At 48.3% G+C, this 22,187-nt stretch overlaps 1 protein-coding gene across 1 annotated transcript in view; it reads left to right on the top strand.

Moving 5' to 3' along the window:
- LOC147708562 (ribosomal protein S6 kinase alpha-2) overlaps nucleotides 1-22,187 on the top strand; it is a 1,617,317-nt gene that overhangs the window by 707,035 nt on the left and 888,095 nt on the right. Inside the window, exon 5 of the mRNA XM_086927240.1 lies at nucleotides 3,894-3,973. Coding sequence (XP_086783366.1) covers nucleotides 3,894-3,973 — 80 coding nt within the window. The remainder of the gene's footprint in view (nucleotides 1-3,893; nucleotides 3,974-22,187) is intronic.

The following is a 22,187-nucleotide window of genomic DNA, read 5'->3' as shown; positions in this document are numbered from 1 at the left end:
ACACTACCCTCTGATAGTTTCTCATGTTTTAAATATCCAACATATGCTAATGAAAGAGAGCCTTTTGTTAATTCGGACATACATAGAGAGAGACCATCTCTATATATTTCTTGATAATTGACGTATATAAAATGGCAATGTAAGGGATAAAAAGATTTTTAACTGGGTTCAGGATGAGACAGGGCAAAACATTTTAGATTTTGGTTGTAATTTAGAGAGCATCAGGTGGCGATGAGCAAGATTTGTTTGAGTGGGTGGTTCAGACGGTGAAAATATATTTCCAAATTATTGTAATATGGGAGTGATATTGTTGGAAGAATAAAATGTAGAGGAATCTGGTGCTGCTTTGTGATTATTAGCTTCTACATATCACTATAGGTAGTTTCAGAGTGAGATAATTAAATATCACATAGCGATACACGTAAGTAATTGAAAGATTCAAGAATGATTGTGTGGATTATAGGAGATTCCACTATAGCTTTATAGCCCACTGCTGATTGCTATACCAGTAGTTAAAGGTCCTGAAACAGAGTGTTATGCCCGAGCCACAGTTAGAAGTTAGTTAGTTAGTTAGTTATTGGTGTGCAGGTCTCTAAATTAAAAAAGGGAGAAACAATAAAGGCAAACAATGGAATGTTGGAGCTATGGGCTTATACTAGCAATTCTAAGCACCGGAGCTACTCAATTATTTTCACTGGAGCACTGGACATTCCAGTGATCTAATTTAGTTGAAGCTATTCTCAATGCCAATGCTATGGGTGAGTTGGATAAGTGAGTGAAAGTGGTGGCCAAAGAAAATAAGTACTGGCTATAACTCTCAACTTTGCTACCGGCTGCTGACCTACAGGCTTTGCCAATGTTTTTTTTGCCACTGAGCAGGAATGTGCAGGCATGGTGGCTCTTGTAATGGAGTTAAAAAAACGGAATAAATAAAGCTCCATTACAAGATGGCTGCGAGCACATATACAGTGACAATTTTGCAAAGGAGTTTAAGTTTAAAACATCTTAAGAACCTCCAAACGAGATGGTTTTCTTGCACGCACATTTATATATGGAGACAATCTTGTAATTGAATTTTAAAAAAAGGAACTCTATTACAACATGGCTACTATGCAGGTGCGCGCATGACAATGGCAACTTTTAAAATATTCCAAGTGTCCGTGGCTGACAAGGGACTGGATTAAAAAGAACTCTTCTTATGCATGTATTTTTGTATGCATGTTTTATGTATGTATGAATCGGTATGAGTGAATTGGTAACATGAGGTCTCCGACATATGGCTACACCTGCCTGTAGGCAAGACACAAAAACGAAACCTAAGCCTGAGTTGTGTATTTTGAAATATACTAGAGTAAACTAGGATAGCAAAGCTACCAACCAGAAAGAGTTCAGCCTCTTTTAGGTATTAGCAGTGTTAATAGCATCAACAAAGTCTCATCCTTTTGTCTTAGAGATATATTCAGAATATGGAATAGCAAGGCATGTTGCCTAGATTTATATTGGAAAGAGGAGGAAAGGTGATTTTATGCAAAAGTATTAATCTGTTGTGGATGATATTTTGATTTATGGGTAAATATATGAGAGAAGAAGAGGCAAGGTGTGTGTGTTATGGAGTCAGGTAAGATAAGGTGTAAGGAGTTGGCCATCATGGTCATATACCATTATAACAGAAGATCGGTGCAAATCAAAGCTGGAAGTAAGGGTTGGACTATTCTCACTGCCTGTTGTATATACATGTGGTGTTTAGGGTCAAGCCTTACATCTGTTGGGATATTCTAGGCAGCCTGCTTTTTAGGTCAAGTGTGTCAGACGCAAAACTATATAAAGACAAGAGGAAAGTGTTAGTGGCGGTTTGGAAGGACTAAGGGAACTGCAGATAACATTAGATACATTAAGCAAGTACTGGCGGCCGGACCGAAGAATATCACATATATTTATGGGATTTCACTAAAATAAAATTACTCTGTGTAGATAACGAACAGTCAAATTGAGCTGCAGTTAGTCACAGCCAAAACACATAGCTGCTTTTGTTTTGGGAGTCTTTTACCAAGAACAAAAGAATAGCTTTTGGGTTATTGCCAGTTTGCTCCATTTTCCAAATGGCTCTGCTCCACGTAGTCTGAGACACTGAGAAATGTGGATATATAATTGTGTTTTGAATTTTTTTCAAGGCAAGTTATGCATCTTGTGGTTCTGGAGAATGATTGCAAACTATTGAGAAAGAAAGATTTCACACTTTAGAGGAGGAAGGTAGAATGTACTAAATACAGGTGGCATTTTTGAGACATATAATTTCAAAGGTCAGCATCATCCCAACGAGGTCTTTGGGTTAGGCTGTTGCTGAATGTCCTCATCCCAAAGACAAACAATAATTAACGAGGATAGGTGTATTATCTGATTAATATGCAATGTTTGTTATACATTGTACAAATAGGAAGGAGCCACTCAGAGGATTGTTGAACAAAAAGGTGCAGTTTCACTGGGGAGCATGAGCAGCCTAGCGTTTTCGTCTTGGTGAGGCAAGATATTGTTATGGTATCCATCTTGAGAGGCTTTGATACAAAAGAATAGGGCTCTCTGTAGATGCCAATGGGTGTGGTTTGAGTGCTGTGTTATATCAAAATGTTGATAGAATGAATTGAAAGTACGTTCGAAGATTCAGGCGTACAGGTTGTGCCTGCATCCCTCGCTAGGGAATTACAATGCCACATGTTTATAATGATTACAAGTGGAAAGTTTGAAAAGGTTTAAAGTGGAGAAGGATATAGTGATAATTAACGTTTAGTGGAAGGAAGGGGTGCATTTTAAGGGATGAAAGCTAGGTGGATTCTGAAAGAATGGAAGTGATGCTGCTGACACGCACCTATCTAAGCGCTGGCAATAAATGTTTCTGTTAACTACAATGAGTGTGCTTCATTATTACAACACAAATCCAGGAGTTATATACTTGGGTTACCAGGGATTAAGGAAAGTGTTAAATGGCTGCTCTTTGTGGTGTAGGTTTGTAGGTGGTGGCATAGATTGTAGGTTGAGATGTTGGTTAAGGTGATTTTGGGTGATTTGACCCATAGACTTCAATGCGCTCAGAACGCAGCGGCGAGAATCCTCACAGGAACTTCAACGAGGAACTCAGCTAAACCAGCTCTCAGAAGTCTGCACTGGCTGCCAGTGAAGGAGAGGGTCAATTTTAAGACCCTGTGCATCACCCACAGAATTCTGCACAATGAGGGCCCACCCATACTCAGGACACTGGTGACTCATCAACAGTCGAGTCGCCATCTGAGGTCCAACTCTCTTTCCCTCGCCAATGTCCCCAGAATCAGGAAGGCCAGATCAGGCGGTCGCCTGTTCTCCTATAATGCTCCTAGACTGTGGAACGCCCTCCCCCTTTCCCTGAGGCAAGAACACAACTACCTCAGGTTTAGGAAACACCTAAAAACTCTACTGTTCCCCTGAGTTCACCTCCTGACCCGTCCTTCCCTCAGTTCCGTAGTCTTTTTCAGCGCCGGGATGCCCCAGGGTACCTGCGCGCTTAAGAAAACATAAAATCAAATCAAATCAAATCAAATCAATGTAAGGCTTAGTTGGGTATTTAGCTGCAAGCTGGTGGAGTAGGTGATAGTGTGGGTTCCGCTGGTACAGTTGGTGTAGCGTAAAGGAGGTGCAGGGTGCATTTTGTTCATAAAGTTCAGATGGTGGAGGTGACGTGGTGGGTGGATGTGGTGATGAGAGGAATTATATATATAATATATAGATGATCTAGGCTGTAGGTGTGGTTTGAAGGAAGGTAAGGTGGGTGTAAATTAGAATTGCATGATGCTGTGGGGTTGTAACATGAAGTGGTTTAATAAAATGGTTTATATAATCATGACATGTTCTCTTTTTTAATACAGCATTTCAAACTGAAGGAAAACTTTATCTAATATTAGACTTTTTACGAGGAGGAGACCTCTTCACTCGACTCTCCAAAGAGGTAAGTGATGAAAACTGTTCAGCGGATAAATGCCTAACACTGTTGAAAGTTAGCTTCATCATAACAAACATATTAATAATTTTGTAAATGAATACATTAGGGAAAAACCTGAACACAAGTTTGTGTCAGTTCTGAACCAAAATCCACTTTCTAAAAATTAAGCAATGGATTATTAGACATATAGTATTTTTACAAGTATAATCAAGCCTACCAGAATATATGTCAGTCTGTGTGCCTGGATTTGGAGCATTAAATTAACATAATATAGAAAAGTAATATCAGTCTAATTTGTCCAAGTAGTACTAAGGTGTAGGTGATGTTGAACCTCATTGTCCACATTTGCCTCTTGACCTTGTGGAAACAGAAAAACAAAACACTTCATTATTGGAGTCAGCTGTTGAGATTTTCTTCCAAGCTGGGGAATCAGGTTCGAGTCTCGGCAGGGACACTCAACATCCTGTGATTCTGGGCAAATCACTTAATCTCCCTTGCCTAACAAAATTAATGTGTTCGCCTAAAACGCAACCGGTGCTCATGTAAAGTGCTATGATACATTTAGGTCAAGTATGCACTCAAGTCTCCAAGCATCACTCCCTCTCAACCAAGGTCACATTTGACTGAGAGTGAACTGTGACCCCGTCTCCTTCACCATAATTTGTCTCAGACGCTGCCCTTTGTAACCCTTTGACACTGTTTCAAATGTGCGGATTTTCCACTGTTCATTGGCCCTTGTGGTTGGGAAACATTGCAGTTATGTGTGCAACGGGAGGGGAAACTTCATTTCCTAAAACATTAAGAAGGAGAAAAATCTCAAAAAGGAGGAAAACTTCAAAAGCACATTACAGCTTTTTCCACCAAGGACATTGTGAATTGGGTACAATTGTCTGATACTTGATTACATCATTGGCTGGTCTTTTAATAATTCAAAGTTTTCTGGTCACAATGAAGTTCCATCATGCAGTCTGGATCTGAACAGGTAGCAATGATACTCCATCTTCTCTTCTCCAAACAACACTGTTTATTTTGTTTTATAGGTGTGGAGGAGAGAAACTTTAATTTTAACTATTTATTGTGTATTTGGACCTTCAGAAACACAGGGACGATGACACCCACATATGTTTGACTTTAATCATCATTAATTTCTGCTTTCACCAGTTCTATTAAGACACGCTTCTTTAAATAGACCGCCGATCTTCCCACCATCAGCCTTATCTTCCCATTTACACACAATCCCGAACCACAATCTCCATGCAACCCATTACGTGCATTTTCATGTTTTCCAACAACTCCCCCGCGGTTCCTATATTTGTCCCCTCCCCCCCACCCCCAATAGGCCATCCCCATGATGAAAAATTGCTCTCCTATCATCATTTAAATCATAGCAATACAAATATTTAAAAAAAAACAAAATGAACTCATGTCATTCACTCCATCAACTCACCCATGCTAATCAATCCACTCACTTAACCCTAGCCAAAGACATTAGAACTTCCAACAAATACCCCTTTCTGCCTCAACCTTCCACTTCACCCAGAGAAACAAAATCAACATTTTTAAGAATCATTTTTGCTGCAGTGTGCGTTGTCTTGCCTCTGGTGCCCTAACTGTAATCTGGGTTCCACGCGATAATTATGTCACTAGTGCAGACTACTGCAAACTACCTCCAGACTAACCAAGACTACTGTAGTCAATCCACACACACTTAAAAAAAGAAAGAAATTATCATTCTCTTCCTTATTATTTATTCTTTACCAAACCTGTCTCGCTTCTTACCCCAAGATACTTTACCCCACACTTGATAATCTGTCTCCATTCCCTACGTGTATACGTTTCTGCCTGCAATTTCTTTCAAGACGCTTCACTTTTGGAATGATATGTTGTAACCCAGTAGACTCTCTTCTTTTTGCCTGCCCTAATTTCAATGCCCTTATCCATGCTTTGGACATTTAATATACCACACGTCTTTAAAACTATGATCACAAGAGCACTCTCATGTAGCCATTTCGGCAATCCAATAAACTCGCAATACTGCAACTTTAAAAATAAGGTGCTTGTCCTTTAAGGTAGGTGGAGAAAGCTCAGTTGTGAAACGTTATCCAAATTTATGTCATTGCATCCTACACCAGAACTCCACTGTAGTATATGGGTCAAATAAACACGAGCCTATTTCTGAGAGGCTGTGGCCGGCCAGGAGCCCTGCTATATATGGTGGCGGGTTGTGTGCATATCCAAACCTTCTGCTCCGAGATATGAACGGCAAAGGTGGAGACCTGTGGGAGGAAATAAGCTTTAGATCAGCTTTGGTGGCCGGCGGCGTCCGAGGAGGACAGAAATTACCCAAATACATGCAATTGTGGTGCAATGTTGCTGGTGCGTAGTCCATTAAAGAGGCATAATCATCTTTGGGGTGCCCCGAATCCACCAAAAGTGACAGGCTAAGTCAGAAATATGGACTTGTGCCCTGCCACCAGATGAGACTATCTGCAAAGCAAGTGGGTGCCCGAAGAAGTTTAATAAAATATGGGGGCCTCATTTATGAGAAATGACGCATCATGCGTGAAAGCAGCGATGCGTCACTTCTCAGTGCGCACTCCTTGCGACATACCTGATGCGTCATATTTAATGTATGACGCATCATGTAAAGGAGTTACAGATACGTCAGTATTTCTGACGTATCTGTGAGTGTAAAAGTGACGCATTGCTGGAATGTGTCACAAAAGTGACGCAACTCAAGCAAAGCGTCCTTTCACATGGGGCAAGCCCCATGTGAAAGGGCCTGCCTCAGTCTTACGCCTGCTGTGAGCATAGATTTCACTGCGTCACTTCTACGAGGCTTTTTGCGGGGGAACGCCCCCCCTGCATACATTATACCTGACGCAGGTATATTGTAGCACAGGTGTTTACAAAGTGACGCATCTGCTTAGATGCGTCACTTTGTAAATAGTGCGCAACAGGAGGCATGTTTTATGCCGCCGATGCGTCACAAAAAGTGACGCATCGGAAGCGCAAAACTGACGCAAGGCCTCATAAATAAGGCCAGGGATATATGGCTAAACTACAGAGAAGTCACCAGTTAAATAACAGGGGGTGGGCTGGGAAGAGGATGGGGGACCAGCACATATCTCATCTTTTGAAAACAAACACGAGAGACCTTGAAGTTGGGGGTGGGGTGGCGTTGTTAAATAATGTATTGAATGTAGTATTCCACTTCAGGGATCTGTTGAAGAAAATAAAAATGTTTCAAAAAAATATTCAAGTCACCCATGCCTCTTCAACATCCCAGTCAATAGAGGTGTATGTGGTGTTAGAACATTTGGAGGTAGGGTATGAACCCTGTCGTGTGAATGAATACTTTCTAACGTTAACATGGGACGACCTCTGTTGCTTTTTTTCTCAGATTATAATGCTTTATTTCTCACCCACCTTAGGCATGATGACCAATGAGATGTATTTATATGGCTGGAGGTGATGGTTCATTCCTCTGTCCAGAGATCATTTAGCATTGGTGGCACCTATTGAGAGAATCTTTGTTAGGCTCACTGGAATAACCACATTCTCCACTGATTGCCTCACTACCACCCTCCTATGATGCCCTTTATCTCTCCTTAGCCCCTTTATCAAATGTATTTAATTCATGCTATTCATTACAACGTAGTAGGTCAGAGCACTTTACATCACACACACACAATGAATTATATGTGTGTAAATAAATGTATAGAAAATGTTACATAGGATAATGAGGGCTACATGGTGCAGGAATCAAATGACATTCATACTGGTAAGCACTACATGTTAAGAGTGCCTGGTCTTGAGAAACAAAAACTCTGAATATAAAATGTAGCACAGTGGCTGGGGTTGTTGATACTAATAAGAATGAATTGCAACCCAAATTAACTCTTTTTTACAACTATGGAATAACGAAAGATTGAGAGAAAAACAGTACTGTTCCAAACTCATGCCTTGCAGTTTGCATGCAGCTATTTGATGCCGGATCATAGCTCACGTTGCTATATTAGATGGAATGTAAGAAAATTTTCTTTGTGACAAAGGCAGAAACCCACTGAACAAGCTATGTAAAATACAAAATTGCGATCTGCGTGTTACATGTTTTGCTTTGCAGCAGGGACATTACCTCCTCGTCATCCCTCCCCGTCCCAGTCCTTACTAATGAGCATAGCTCCTCCCACCAGAAACTCCCAAGCAACTAAAAACCCATACCTTACCTCCAGGCCACACCCACACCCGAAGGCATATAACCATGTGACCCGCCCATCCACATCCTGTTTGTTTTTTTCTGCGGAATTCATTTCCTGGCAACTTCATTGTGGGGAGGTGCTGGACCGGTGCCTCCTTTCGGGTGAGTGTGAAACGGCCTGCTGGGCGGCCGTTTGTTCCCCTGATGTACCTGTTTTTATTTTTTCATGTACTTTCGAGTCCCTGCTTTAGCGGGATCGTGGGGTTGGGGGGCCTTGACTACCTGGTGTGGGGTGGTGTCTCCCTGCTGCGGCCTCCCCTCTTCCGGGTATGTTCCCTGCCATAGCGGATACACCCGGGGTGGGAGGGGAGGTGTGTTGGGCGCGGCTGGCCTCTCTGCTCGCCTGTGGCGTGGCGGTTTGGCTCCTACTTGGTGGTGTGTTTGGAGGCTGGGTGCTCGGATCGGGCCCGTGTTTCCCACTGTTTGCTGCCATTTGGATTGTCCGGGAGTTGGGGGGTACGGATGTGGTGTGCCCTGCAATGCTTCCGGCTTTGAACTCGGTTACCTGGGTTCGGGTATTGGCGTTGCTTCAACCTCGTATGGTTCTGAGCTTTTCGCTTTTCCTCCCCCTCCTACCAAACGTGATCTGGAGTTTTTATGTGTTATGGCTGGTGCTCGTGAAGAGCGCGCCAATACGTTTTAGGCTCTGGCCTCCTTTCGGTTCCCGTGTCTGTTAAAGGGCAGGTTCCTTTGATGGGTAGTATCTACTCTCTCTTTTGTGTCCTATTTTAGGGCTGCCTGTTCTTTCTATGTTCGTTTCATTTGTGTTTACGTTTTTAGGGGCGCCCTGGTGTTCTGATGGTGTTGGGCTGCGCCTCGTGACACATGCCTGGGGCCGGTGCTTTGGGGGGTCGGGACTCTGGGGCTGTGGTTGCATGTCCTTGGTTTCTCCCCTGGCCTCTTTTCCCTGCCGTGGGTCGCTCTCTGCCCCCTAATTTGGGGCATTGCTTGTGTTTATGGCTGTGACCCGTGGTGGTGGCGCGTCTTGTCTTCCTGTTGGGGCCTCCCCTCTTCCGGGTTGATTCTCTGCCTTAGCGGGTTCGCCCGGGGTGGGAGGGGTGGTTTGTTGTGCACGGCTGGCTTCTCTGCACCCCGGTGGCATGGCGGTCGGGCCTCCTTTCAGGTCGGTGTGTGACGGTCTGCTTGGCGGCTTTTTTTATTCCCCCTTGGATACCTGTTTCATGTACGTTTGTGTCCCTGCTTTGGTGGGACCATGGGGTTTGGGGGAGTCCGGGACTCCCTCTTTCTGTCATGTTTGGTGTGGTATTCCATGTTTTCATGTCATTTGGAATTTGCCTATGTCATTTGGTGTTGATACAGGTCACTTGGAATGTATATTCTTGATTCCTGTATCTGCTGCTGGGTGATCTTACTGGGAAGTAAGACATCTTTCATCTGTGGTTGTCCAGCTGTTCTTCTGGATATTATATCTACTTGGAGCCCAACTTCTGTGTGGATATCCATTACTACTTTGGGCTGGCCTACTGTCCTGTTGGGGTGTGGCATTCCCTGATTAGCCCTTGTGGATCTTGCATTGCTTGATCTGGGCTCTGATTTCTCTGTTCTGTTCCCCTTGGGCTTCGCTGTACCGGGGAGGTGGTGGTCGCTGGGTCTTCCTCTGCTCCTTCCATAGGGCATGGTCTGGACGTGCCTTCGTGGTGTTCTGCTCCATGCTCGGGACGCTTTTTGGGTTCCGTGGCCCTTGGTGGATGGTTGGTCGGTAGACGTTTCTCCATTCGCCTGTTGTTGGGGCTTATGGGCCTCCCTTTTCCTGGATCTCTAGCCTGGAGCTGTGGCTCGGTGGTATGTCTTGTGCCTGTGGTGATGGTGGATCTCACTAGTCATGGGTTCGGATCCTGCTAAAGGGGTGTGGGGGGAGGTTGTCAGTCATGCCTTTCCCCGGTTTCTGGCAATGAGGTTTCCTTTGCGGTGGTTTCCTGGGGTTTCCTGGCTGTGGAGCGGGTGGTTCCCAGTGGCTGGTGTGGCGTCTCGGTGCCTGGTGGTGTCCGTGGTTGCGGTTCCTTTTTCTCCTGTGGTCTTGCGGGATGGGGGACCTTGAGGCTGGCTTGTACTTCCTCTGGTTTTGCGGTCCGGGCTGCGTTTTGCCCTGGCTTTTGGGTCGGTCACTTTGTGTGTCTGTCCGTATTTTCTGTGCTGGTTTGCTGGTTGTGGGTCCCTCTGCCTCTTTTTCCGGGTTGGGACTGCAGTGGCATTTCTGGGCAGACTTTTTCCTTTGAAACCCTTGGGGCGTTGGCGTCGGTGGCTGGGTCCTCTGTGTCTGCTCGCTGGGTTTTGCCTTGGAGGACGGTACTGCTTGGGGGACTCCCTTGATGGTGCTTCCCTTCGCGGGCTCTTTACTATTTTGGGATCCGTGGGGTTGTGCGCCTGCTTTTGGGCGGCGTTTCATTCTGATTTGGTGGCCCTGCCCTTTGGGGGTATGGAATGGGGCCGGGGTGTCCCTTCCTTCCTCTTGTCCCAGGGTCTACGGGGTGCTTCCTCTTCTTCTTGTCCCTCCTTGTTGGGCTGGGCTTCTGGCTGTGTTCTGTGCTGCCCCTTTTTCCCATTTCTCAGGCACTGTGGCAGGCTCTTTGCGCAGGGCTCGGGTCTCCTTTCTGTGGGGGCGGTGTTGTGTGTGCTTGTGTTTCGGCAGGGTCGGGGGTGTACTCGCACCTGTTTCGGTTCCGGGGCCCTTCTGGGGTCTGCTGTCCGGTGCTGGTTCTGGCGGCTGCACGCTTGTGTCTCCCTCGTCGATCCTTCTGGTTCTCCGGGACACATTCTTCTTAGGCCGGTTCCCGCGGCTTCTTTGCCTACTAGGGGGTTCCGGGTGTTCCCTGCCTTGTTCGGTGGGTTGATTCTTCCTCTTCTTTCCTTCCGGTTTGGGCTCTTTCACTGGGTGTTTGCTGCCTCCTGCGTCGGTTTGGAATGTGCTGCTGTGCGTGGGGTGGTTTCGGCTCCTAGGTTGGTGGGGTTTTCCTGACGGTGCCCCGCAGTCTACGGTGGTGGTTGGGGGCTCGGTCTTCCTCTACTCCCCAGCGGCTCCATGTTCGGCGGCTGTTTCCTGCTGCTGTGTGGTTTGTCCTTGGGCCCGGTGGCTCTTGTTCCCCCTGGCGTGTCTTGCACTGGGCCTCTTGCGGGGCTATCCATTGGGTCCTGAGTGACGTTGGTTCTCTGCCCTGGGCTCTGGGGCTCTGTGGAGTGTTTTGTGCCTCTGCTGTCGCAGGCTCCCGCTGGACGGTGGGTTCTTTCCTGCCTCTGCTTTCTTGGTGTCCCATGGGGGTGTTGTGCCTTTGGCCTTGCTTGCCTGGGTGCACCTGATCTTGTTTGATGGATCTGGGGTTCTGCTGTTTCTGGCCTGGTTGGTGCCTGGTTGGGAGGTCGCCTGGGTATGCCGGGTACTGTTGCGTTCGTGGGGTGCTTTCATGTGGCCCGGGGTGCTGTTGCTGCTCTTGTGCCTCTGGTGGCGCTGGCTCGCTCTGGTCTGGGGTTGAATCCTTATTGCCTGTGCTTTCAGTCTGTCCCTTGGTCGGTTCGGTTGGCCTGGCCTCTTTCTGCCTTGGTTCCCCTGAGGTTTGGGGGGGTCTAGTCGGACTGTGTGCTGGTGGTGTGTTTGGTCGTCCGCCTTTGTTGTGCTGGGATGGCTTCACTTGACGGTTCGGCTGTTCGGCCGGGAGGGGGGGGCAATTTTCTTCCTTGTGGCCCCTTGGACTTTTCGTCTCCCGGGGGGTTTTTCTTCCCGGGGCGGCTCTCCTGCGTGGGGTGTTTCCCTCCCTGTCCGAGTTATGCCTCTTGCTGTCCAGGTTCGGTGTCTCGTGGTTGGGCCTGTTTTGCTTCTCCGGGGAGTGCCTTGGGTTGAGGTTGTTCTCTGGTTTGGTCAGGCTCTGTCTGCGGGGTAGTTGCCCTGTCCTTCTGTTGTACGGAGGTCTGCTGTGTGCTTTTCCCCCGTTTGCGCTGGTTCCGTGGGTCCTGCTGCGGGTTGGACTGGGTCGGGCCTCGTTTGTCCTGGTGGCCCCGGTTTGGTCTGGGTGGCCTTGGCTCCCTCTGTTTTGGCTGACGGTGGGGCCTTGCTGGTGTTTGCCGGTGGTCCCTTGTTGTTTCCCCTATGTCTCGGGGTGTCTGGTCCACTTGCAGGTTGGCTGTGGTGTGTCTGGACCTCCTGGCTTTGGGGTGTTCTGGCTGAGTTTTTTCTCGGTTCAGGAGCCCTTCGCCTCTCCTGTCCTGTGCCTGTCATGGGGTTTTCTTTCCTGGATTGCTGTCCGACACAGGGTGTGTCTGCATTGGATTCCGGGGCTTGTCTTGGGTTTTTGGGTGTTTGGCTTCGACTTGGGTCGGCCTGTATCCTCCCTGCGAGCTCTGTGGGCGGTTGGTTGGCCTTTCCGGGTTCGGGCGTTGGGCTGGTGCGCCCCTTGGCGTCCAGATGGTTGGGGGGTTGTTTCCTCCTGGCGCCGTTCTTTCGTTCCTTTGCTCCTTGTTGGAGTTTCTGGTTCTGCCTGTTTTCTGTCCTGTACCTCTTACTGGGGTTTGGGTGCTGCTGCTCTGTTTGGTGGTTGTGCGGGCTCTGGCGGTGTGCCTCCTTCCTGCTGTGCCTTTTTTTATGGGGTGGTGTTCCCTTTTTGTTGCCTTTAGGCTGGCTGGTCGTGTTCTGGGGCCTTCTGTGGCTGCTCTCCGTCAGTGGCGGTGTTGGCTGTGCGGCCTGCTGTTGGGCTTGTGGTGTGTTGTCGCCTGGGTCGGTTCGAAGTTCCTCGCCTCTGGGGTAGCTGCTCGTTGGGCTTGCTTCCGGGTTGGGGCTCCCTGGCCGTGTTCTGTGTGGATGCTGCTGGGTGTTCTCCTCGTGCTATTATGTCCTGTAGTCGTTGAGTGTTATGTGGAACTGTGTCTCCTGGGTTTGGGAACGCTGGCTTGCGTTCTGCTCGGGTTGTGTGACTTTCTGCTTGTGCGGCTTGAGTCTGTTTTTCTGCTATGTGAAGCCGATTCTTGCTTTGGTATCTGCTCATTAGTAAGGACTGGGACGGGGAGGGCTGACGAGGAGGTAATGACCGGTTACTCACCGGTAATATTCATTACTCCGAGTCGTAGCCCTCCCCGTCCCAGTCCTGGTTCCCATCCCTCCCTCCCTGTTCGGCTTCTTGTGCTTGGTAGTACAGGATGTGGATGGGCGGGTCACATGGTTATATGCCTTCGGGTGTGGGTGTGGCCTGGAGGGAAGGGATGGGTTTTTAGTTGCTTGGGAGTTTCTGGTGGGAGGAGCTATGCTCATTAGTAAGGACTGGGACGGGGAGGGCTACGACTCGGAGTAATGAATATTACCGGTGAGTAACCGGTCATTAACCCTCTGAGCTACTTTATGATGAGTAAACTCTATGACTAGAACAAAACACAGATCACTCCTGCAAGTACTTTAGCCAACAACATAAACTTGCCTTTATCATTACCCTCTGAAAATTGCTGGCCACGCATACATCTCTGCAGCAGGTGCCTTTAACCCCATAAGATAATTTAAAACGCGCTTGTTTGTGACACATTTAGGTAAGCCAGCAAGGACATTTCATAGTAAAAAGTTGCGCTGCCTCGCACTACAGGGGTTTACTTAGAGCCGCTGACACCGCCAGTGTACCAGTGGTGGAATTGCATAAGCTGCTGGATCTCCGTTGTGCAGCTGATGCAACCCCAGAGGTAGAGTTTGTTACTGTGCCTGCTGCTTGCAATGATGGAGGGAACATTTCTGGTCTGGCTTGCAGAAGGGGTTAGCAGCAGTGCTGGGTCTGGAGTTTTGGTCAGCAGAGCCGCTGGTGCTCACCAGTGTGCTACACAGATATTTCATGAGAAGAGCTTTTCAGCAGCCATTTGTTGTCCAAGAGTCTCTCTTGAGGCCCGGAGCTGAGTGTTTCGCGGTCAGGAGGGGGCAGCACAGTAAGCATGAGTCGTCCTCTAGATTGCTGCTGACATGTTCCAGGAAGTTTGTTTCTGATTCTGTCCGGCTCCCTCTATTCCAGTACGAGGATAACAGGGCAGTTCCGTGTGTGTCCCCTTGCTCCTGCTATTGGACAATCTGAGGCGCAGCTGCCTCTTGAATGCTGCTCTAATATTGCAAGATGTAAAAAGAGGCTTGCTGTTTGCTCCAGGTGTTATCTTGTAGATGTGGGGACTTCTTTTCATCATGCCCTCTTGCTGCTGACCTTTGCGATGCGGAAACGGACTTGTTTCAGTTTGCAGTAGGTCAGTGTTTAATTTAAAAGAATGGTTTCAGAGTCCACGGTTTTTCCTGGGTGTCCACTGCAGCTTGAACACCAAGCCAGGGCTCTCGATCCCAGTGCTGTGTTACATACTGGCCATCACTCACCAACACAATTTGAATTAATCTGCATGACCTAAGCCATAAGAACGGCCCGACCGAGCTCTTGATATTTGAATTGTAATATTTAATAAACAATTTAAACACTCGGGTCCTAATCATTGCGTGTGGGGGCCTGTTAAAAATCAAGAAATAAGCAGACGTAAACACCAGCACAAAGGAAGCACTGTACTAGGTCAGTGTCAACAGACCTGTCTGTACCAGTCCCTGAGGGTGGCTGGAATGCCTATAAAGTTGTCTTCTTCCAGACTGTACCCAGAGAAAGTTACCTCCAGATGCATCAAGCTTTTAGGGTGTTGGGGGCACTGTAGTCTCAGCGTCCGCAATGGAGTTACTTTCTGTAGCAGGGTAATTTGTTAGTAGGGTTGCAGTGGTGCCTCAAGTGTTGACAGAAGTGAGTTTGTGTTTTTTGGATCAGGTTACAGGAAGGCGAATGAGAGTTTTTTCAAATATCAATCCTTCCTAAAACTGAGGGAGGGTTGTTACCTTTAATACTTTCGCTGTTGTGAGTAGCATGCCATTATAACCCAGTGGCAGCAGGACATGGGTGATGTTTTACAAGGGGCGCAGGTAGTTGTTCATGTTCGGTCTCCATTCATGGTTCAGGCTTGTTTCCGCTTCTACCCCTTTGCACTGGAGAGTCCATAGCCTTATATCATGGGCTGCTTTTCTTTTTAGTGCTTTTGCAGCAGCAGGTCAGTCGTAGCAACGCTACATTTCTTCACCAGATTAGTTGTGACGTGCTCGAAGATGCAGGTTGTCCTTTTTTCTGGGAGGTATCTCAAGCTGCGTAGTGGAAGGTAGTGGTCTTTTCACAATTTATATGCTGTATCTTTAGTAGCAATTGCAAGAGAAAAGTGCAAGCTCCATCGTTAGCTCAAATATTGCAGTTTATTTACTGGAGGGACAGTGGTGTAAGGGTGCAGCGTTTATGGTCCAAGAAGTAAGGGGCATATCATCACGCAGCAGTGATATTTATTGATGGCCGCTTTTAGCGTGTAAAATTTTAACGCCGACTATCGCCGGATTTATTGCCCAGTTAGCGCACTATTACCAATTTGCATTGCCAAGGCGATAGAAATCCAGGAAAAGCGGCGGAAAGAGTCAAAATCGCCGAAATTCCAGCGATAGAAAACTGCGCTGGGGAAAACCTTGTAGATAGGGAGACGTGGACTCAGCATGACAATCCACCTATCAATTTAGATATGGCTAAGTAAGAAAAATAGCAGGCGTAACAAACATGCAATATACCTGGTTAGCGCTATGCCTGTTAGCGATACACTTGTAAATAGAGAGAAGCTGGGTTAGCGATATTATCCCATGTTGTTTCACAGGACACGCCTCCCTTGAATCTTATTAGCGATGCAAGGCGATGCAGTGTTGAAGCCAGCGCTAATCCCATTAAACACACGTTATCGTGCTCTTGTAAATAAAGCGATAATTTTACTGTGATCAGTAGATCGTTCCCTGCAGCCTATCAATTGAAGCATAAAGGGGAACTTCCTGATCTTATTGATGTTCAATACCTACTGACCCAGCATGAAAAGTCCAGAAAATAAACCTCTGACTTGGATAAATTCTTCACTGTGAAGTGCCTTGCTTGTCACAAGCCAGTGCTGTACAAATAAATTAAAAAAACAACAATAAATTACTGCATGTAGCTGGCAGGGAACTGGGTAGATTAGTTGCACCTAGCGATGGCCATCATCATGTGCCAATCACAGATACATGTGGTGGACCAGAAAATGCATGGAGTAAGGCTACCATAGTGAGAAACTTCTTCTGATAATGTTACGTTGCAAAATATTTCACTAACATAAATGTCTCTGCAGCCATCTTAAAAAAAGCAGTTGTTTGACATTATGCAGTGAGGATTTCAAAGTTGTCATATAATAGAGCACAATGCCATATCAGAAATGCTTTATAATTTCAACTCACGCAGTCTGATAATTTTCCTGGTACTGATATGATTATCTATGATTAGAATTATAACTCTGCGAGTATGATTTCTGTCCATACTCTGCCTTTGTTACCCAGAGCAACTTATTCGTAATCATGCTATAGACATGTATCTGGTCGATATGATTATCTATGATTAGAATTATAACTCTGCGAGTATGATTGCGGTCCATACTCTGCTTTTGTTAACCAGAGCTATTTATTCGTAATCATGCTATTGACATGTATCTGGTCTTGTTAATTGGAAGACTGAGTCATTTGGTAGCCAGTTTTGGATACTGATGTCATGCTGCTATTACAAGCTTCAGGGTTTAGACAGCAAAACTGCTGCCTTCCACCACATTATGGAAACATCACTAGCCCTATGCACTGGAGTAGTGGTAGGATCCGACAGGGCGGCATCCATGCCAGATGTTCAGGACAACAATATACTTTGTAATTGATTTACATGTATATTCCTTGCACGTTAATTTATCTCTTCATAACTATTCAGAAAACATGGCATCAATCCAGCTGCTCCAGTTATATGTCTCTGTATTGAGGTCAGTCGTATCAACCTACAATTATGTTGCATCCAGCTTATTGCCAACCATTATGTCATCATGGTAGTATATTACTAAACTTTTTACCTCCACATTGTCTATCTAACCCTATTAACTATTATATTCACCTTTTACACTTACCTGCATTTACCTTGCGACTAACAAGGTCTCAGTATCTTGCCCACACTCTATCACGATAGGCCTGAACTCGTGACTTTCCCTCTGTCTAATGCAACGAGATTACCGCAATTGTCACTTACTACACTAAAATTACCTACATTTACTTTATTTTGCTAAATTGATGTGGTATTTTTTCTTGTATATGTTTACAATCCATTCCTGTTTGTGTGCTGCTTTAATACTTTACACATTGCCTCTAAGTTAAGTTTGGCTGCTTTTGTGACAAGCTACCGGAGAGTTAAGCACAGGTTAATTTAGTGACGCTTGTAGTTCACCTTGATAAGGATTGCGGGTGTTGCTTCAGAAGGGTCTTCAACTCTCTCAACCAGAATGCCAATTTCTTACAGAGTTCAAAACACAGGCAGAGACACTTTTACCCACTTGCATAGCTGCAACATTTGTGGACATCCAGAAGTAATCTGTCCTCCCTTTACCCTAGCCCTCCTATCCCTAACCAGTTTCAAGAATGGGTTTATAATGTTTATCTATATTTCTAAAACCCTGGGTTTCTACATGTGAAAAATACGTATCTCTGTTGAGAAACCTATTAGCTAAAACACCATTAGAAATGCGGGTGCTCGCTTCTGTTTCCCACTCCAGAAGCATACTTAGCCCCGACTTTTAGTAGATTTTTGTGGGTTCCAGAGGCAACCTTTAGCAATACCTAGAACTTTGCACTAATTCCAGTATTCATATCAGCTTTCATGACCCACACCTACAGCCACCTTTAACTTCCCTTTTCAATTACCTAAAGCACATTTTTTCAATTTTATGGAAAAAAAATACTAAACATATTAGTAAAAAAATGACATTGATATATCAAATTTTATGATATGATTAACCTGTTGGTGGTAATAACAGGTCTTAATTAATTTTCTGGGGCAAAATATTAGAATGCTCGCTCCCTGGAAAGGGAAACCCCCACGCGCACGGCCCACTAGCTGAAGGCGTGGCTCTCCCCCAGCGCCACAGGTCCATCCCTGGCCTCAGGAGACCCCTCGCTGCTGCTCGCGATTTTCGCCCATATTTTGCCTCTTTTTGCCCTCTGTGCCTGTATTTTGACTGTATTTCCTGTTAAGTGCTTCTTTTTCTGTAAGTAGAATTGTTGCGCCTTGTTATTCTGTCACGGTTTCCCCTTGTGTGATCCCCCCCTCCGCTCCCCGCCTGCCGCCGCTGCTCCCTCGCGGCCCACCCCTTTTCATTTCTGTCAAACCCCATTGTCCCCCCGCTCCCGCCTCCCAGCTGCTCCTCCCTCCCATTTGGCCTTAAATGGTCCCCGCGCGGTGTAGGCGAGTGTGACCTGTTCCAGGACACCCCCACGCCGCACGGCCTACCAGCTGAAGGCGTGGGTCTCCCCCAGCGCCACAGGTCCATCCCTGGCCTCAGGTGCCCCCTCGCTGCTGCTCGCGATTTTCGCCCGTATTTTGCCGCTTTTTGCCCTCTGTGCCTGTATTTCCTGTTTAGTGCTTCTTTTTCTGTAAGTAGAATTGTTGCGCCATGTTATTCTGTCACAGTTTCTCCTTGTTTGATCCCCCCTCCGCTCCCCGCTTCCCGCCGCTGCTCCCTCGCGGCCCCACCCTTTTTCATTTCTGTCAAACCCCATTGCCCCCCCCCGCTCCTGCCTCCCAGCTGCTCCTCCCTCCCACTTCGCCTTAAATGGGACCCGCGCGTACGCGCAGCTTTCACGCGCAGCGGGCGCGCCGATTGTGCGCTGAAGGTGCGCCAAAGGCAAGCCCATCTGCGCCCATCCGCACCTGGACCGCGCCCAGTGCCAGGACCCCTGGCCCCTGAAGACGACATACCACACGACAGACCTACGACGCCGCCACCCTCCACGCACTCAACGCCGGCCGAAACCCCGCCTGCTACCGAGCCACCCCGAAACGCACCCACGGACCCTTCACCTGCCAAGCCTGCAAATTCCCCTGCCTCTGGACCTGCACCGCAGCCGACAAACCAAGCACCAACAACAACCACCTCAAGTGCATCCTGCTCAACACCCACTCCATCCACAGACAAGCCATCGAACTCTGGAACCTGCTCGACACAACATCACCTGACTTCGCCTTCCTCACAGAAACCTGGACGAACGCCTCCTCAGCGCCTGACATCGCCATAGCCATCCCGGACGGATACAAGATCACCCGGAAGGACCGCATTAACCAGACTGGAGGAGGCATCGTCATCGTACACAAGAACACCATCCGCATCACGACCAACCCCGACGACACCTTCACCGCCGCCGAACACCTCCACTTCCAGATACACACCGACCCCAAGGCCACCCTCAGAGGCACCCTTATCTACAGACCCCCGGGTCCACGCACCCAATTAAGCGAAGACATCGCCGACTTCATCAGCCCGCACGCCCTCCCCTCCGCTGACTACATCCTCCTAGGGGACCTCAACTTCCACCTGGAGTACAACAAAGACCGCAACACCGCCACCCTGCTGGATAACCTCGCTAACCTCGGACTCAAGCAACTGGTGAACACCCCCACCCACTACGCCGGCCACACGCTTGACCCCGTCTTCTCCTCCAGAAAGCACATCTCCTTCAGCCACTCCACCGGACTCCATTAGACTGACCACAGCTGCATTCACTTCAGCTTCAGAAAAACCATGGCCCACCACCACCCGCAACAGGGACCTCGCAGGAGCTGGAACAAGATCACCGCCGAACAGCTCACCACCTCCCTCCGCCAGAACCCTCTCGCTAGCACAACAGACCCCAACGAAGCAGCCAGCAACCTCACACAGTGGCTCACCAACTGCGCAGATGACCTCGCACCACTGAAGGACCCCCCCAGCAGACCCGGCAGCAAGAAAGGGCCCTGGTTCACCGACGAACTCAAGGCCTCCAAGAAGAACTGCCGCACCCTCGAGAATGCCTGGCGCCACGACCAGACCACGGACAACATGACGGCCCTCAAAGCACGCCACCCGCAAACACCACCAGCTGATCCGCACCACCAAGAAGACAGCATTCAAAGAACGACTGGACAACAACGCCCACAACAGCAAGCAACTCTTCAGCATCGTCAAAGAGCTCTCCAACCCCAGCGCCCGAAACAACAACATCACTCCCTCGCAAGACCTCTGCGACTCACTCGCCTCGTTCTTCCACCGCAAGATCGCCGATATACACAACAGCTTCGACGCACCAACCACGCACCAAACCACCAAACCAACGCCCCCACCACCACCCCTTGCGCCTGGACCCCGATCAGCACCGAAGACACCACCCGCACGATTAACACCATCCACTCCGGATCACCAACCGACCCCTGCCCCCACCACGTCTTCAACAAGGCCGACTCCATCATCACACCCCAACTCCGGGACATCATCAACACCTCCTTCAACACCGCCACCTTCCTGGAGACCTGGAAGCACGCCGAGCTCAGCGCCCTCCTGAAGAAACCAACAGCGGACCCCACCGACCTCAAAAACTACCGCCCCATCTCGCTCCTCCCTTTTCCTGCCAAAGTCATCGAAAAGACCGTAAACAGACAGCTTGCCACCTTCCTCGAGACGAACGAATCCCTCGACCCTTTGCAGTCCGGTTTCCGAGCCAACCACAGCACCGAGACTGCCCTCATCGCAGCCACTGACGACATCAGATCCCTGCTCGACAACGGGGAAACAGCGGCCCTCATCCTCCTGGACCTCTCTGCAGCATTCAACACTATCTGCCACCGCACCCTAGTACAGCACCTCAGCAACATCGGAATCCGAGAGAAAGCACTGGAGTGGATCATCTAGTTCCTCGCCGAAAAACCCAGAGAGTCCGCCCCCCCCTTTCAGATCCGAGGCCACCGAAGTCATCTGCAGCGTACCACAAGGGTCATCACTCAGCCCAACCCTCTTCAACGTCTACATGAGCCCTCTCGCAGCCATCGCACGCAAACACAACCTCAACATCATCTCCTACGCCGACGACACCCAGCTAATCCTCTCCCTTACCAACGACCCCGCCACGCCAGAACCAGCCAACACGAAGGGATGAAAGGCGTCGCCGAATGGATGAAGAACAGCCGCATGAAACTGAACTCAGACAAGACGGAAGTGCTCATCCTGGGATCATCGCCCTCCGCCTGGGACGACTCCTGGTGGCCCCCTGCCCTGGGCACCACCCCCAAACCAACGGACCATGCACGCAACCTGGGCTTCATCCAGGACTCCTCCCTCTCGATGACCAGACAAGTCAACGCTGTCTCGTCATCATGCTTCAACACCCTGCGCATGCTCCGTAAGATCTTCCAATGGATCCCCACCGAAACCAGGAAGACGGTCACCCAGGCACTCGTCACCAGCCAACTGGACTACGGGAACACCCTCACCACAGCCAAACTTCAGAAAAGACTCCAGCGCATCCAGAACGCCTCCGCACGACTCGTCCTGGACATCCCCCGACACAGCCACATCTCCGGCCATCTGAGAGACCAGCACTGGCTTCCCATCAGCAAGAGAATCACGTTCAGGCTCCTCACCCACGCACACTAGGCCCTCCACGACCTGGGCCCCAAGTACCTCAACAACCGCCTGACCTTCTACGCACCCACCCGCCAGCTACGATCGACCAGCCTCGCCCTCGCCGCCGTACAACGCATCCGCAAAGCCATAGCCGGGGGAAGATCCTTCTCCTACCTGGCAGCCAAGACATGGAACTCCCTCCCGATCCACCTCCGGCTGACCCAGGATCACCTCTCCTTCAGGAAGCTCCTCAAGACCTGGCTCTTCGAGCAGTAACGGACCCCTCCCCCCCAGCGCCTTGATACCCTTCCGGGTGAGTAGCGCGCTATACAAATGCCCATGATTGATTGATTGATTGATTGATTGATTGAAAGGGTACAATAAAAACTGCAAAATGTGCATAGTGTGGCTTAAGAAAATGCTGGAATGTGACTATTGGAGCATAGAGAGAAA

Source organism: Lissotriton vulgaris, chromosome 6 (genome assembly GCF_964263255.1).
Source record: "Lissotriton vulgaris chromosome 6, aLisVul1.2, whole genome shotgun sequence".
NCBI classification, from domain to species: domain Eukaryota; kingdom Metazoa; phylum Chordata; class Amphibia; order Caudata; family Salamandridae; genus Lissotriton; species Lissotriton vulgaris.
Note: the sequence above shows the minus strand (reverse complement) of the source record. Positions and strands in the feature narration are given on the sequence as shown.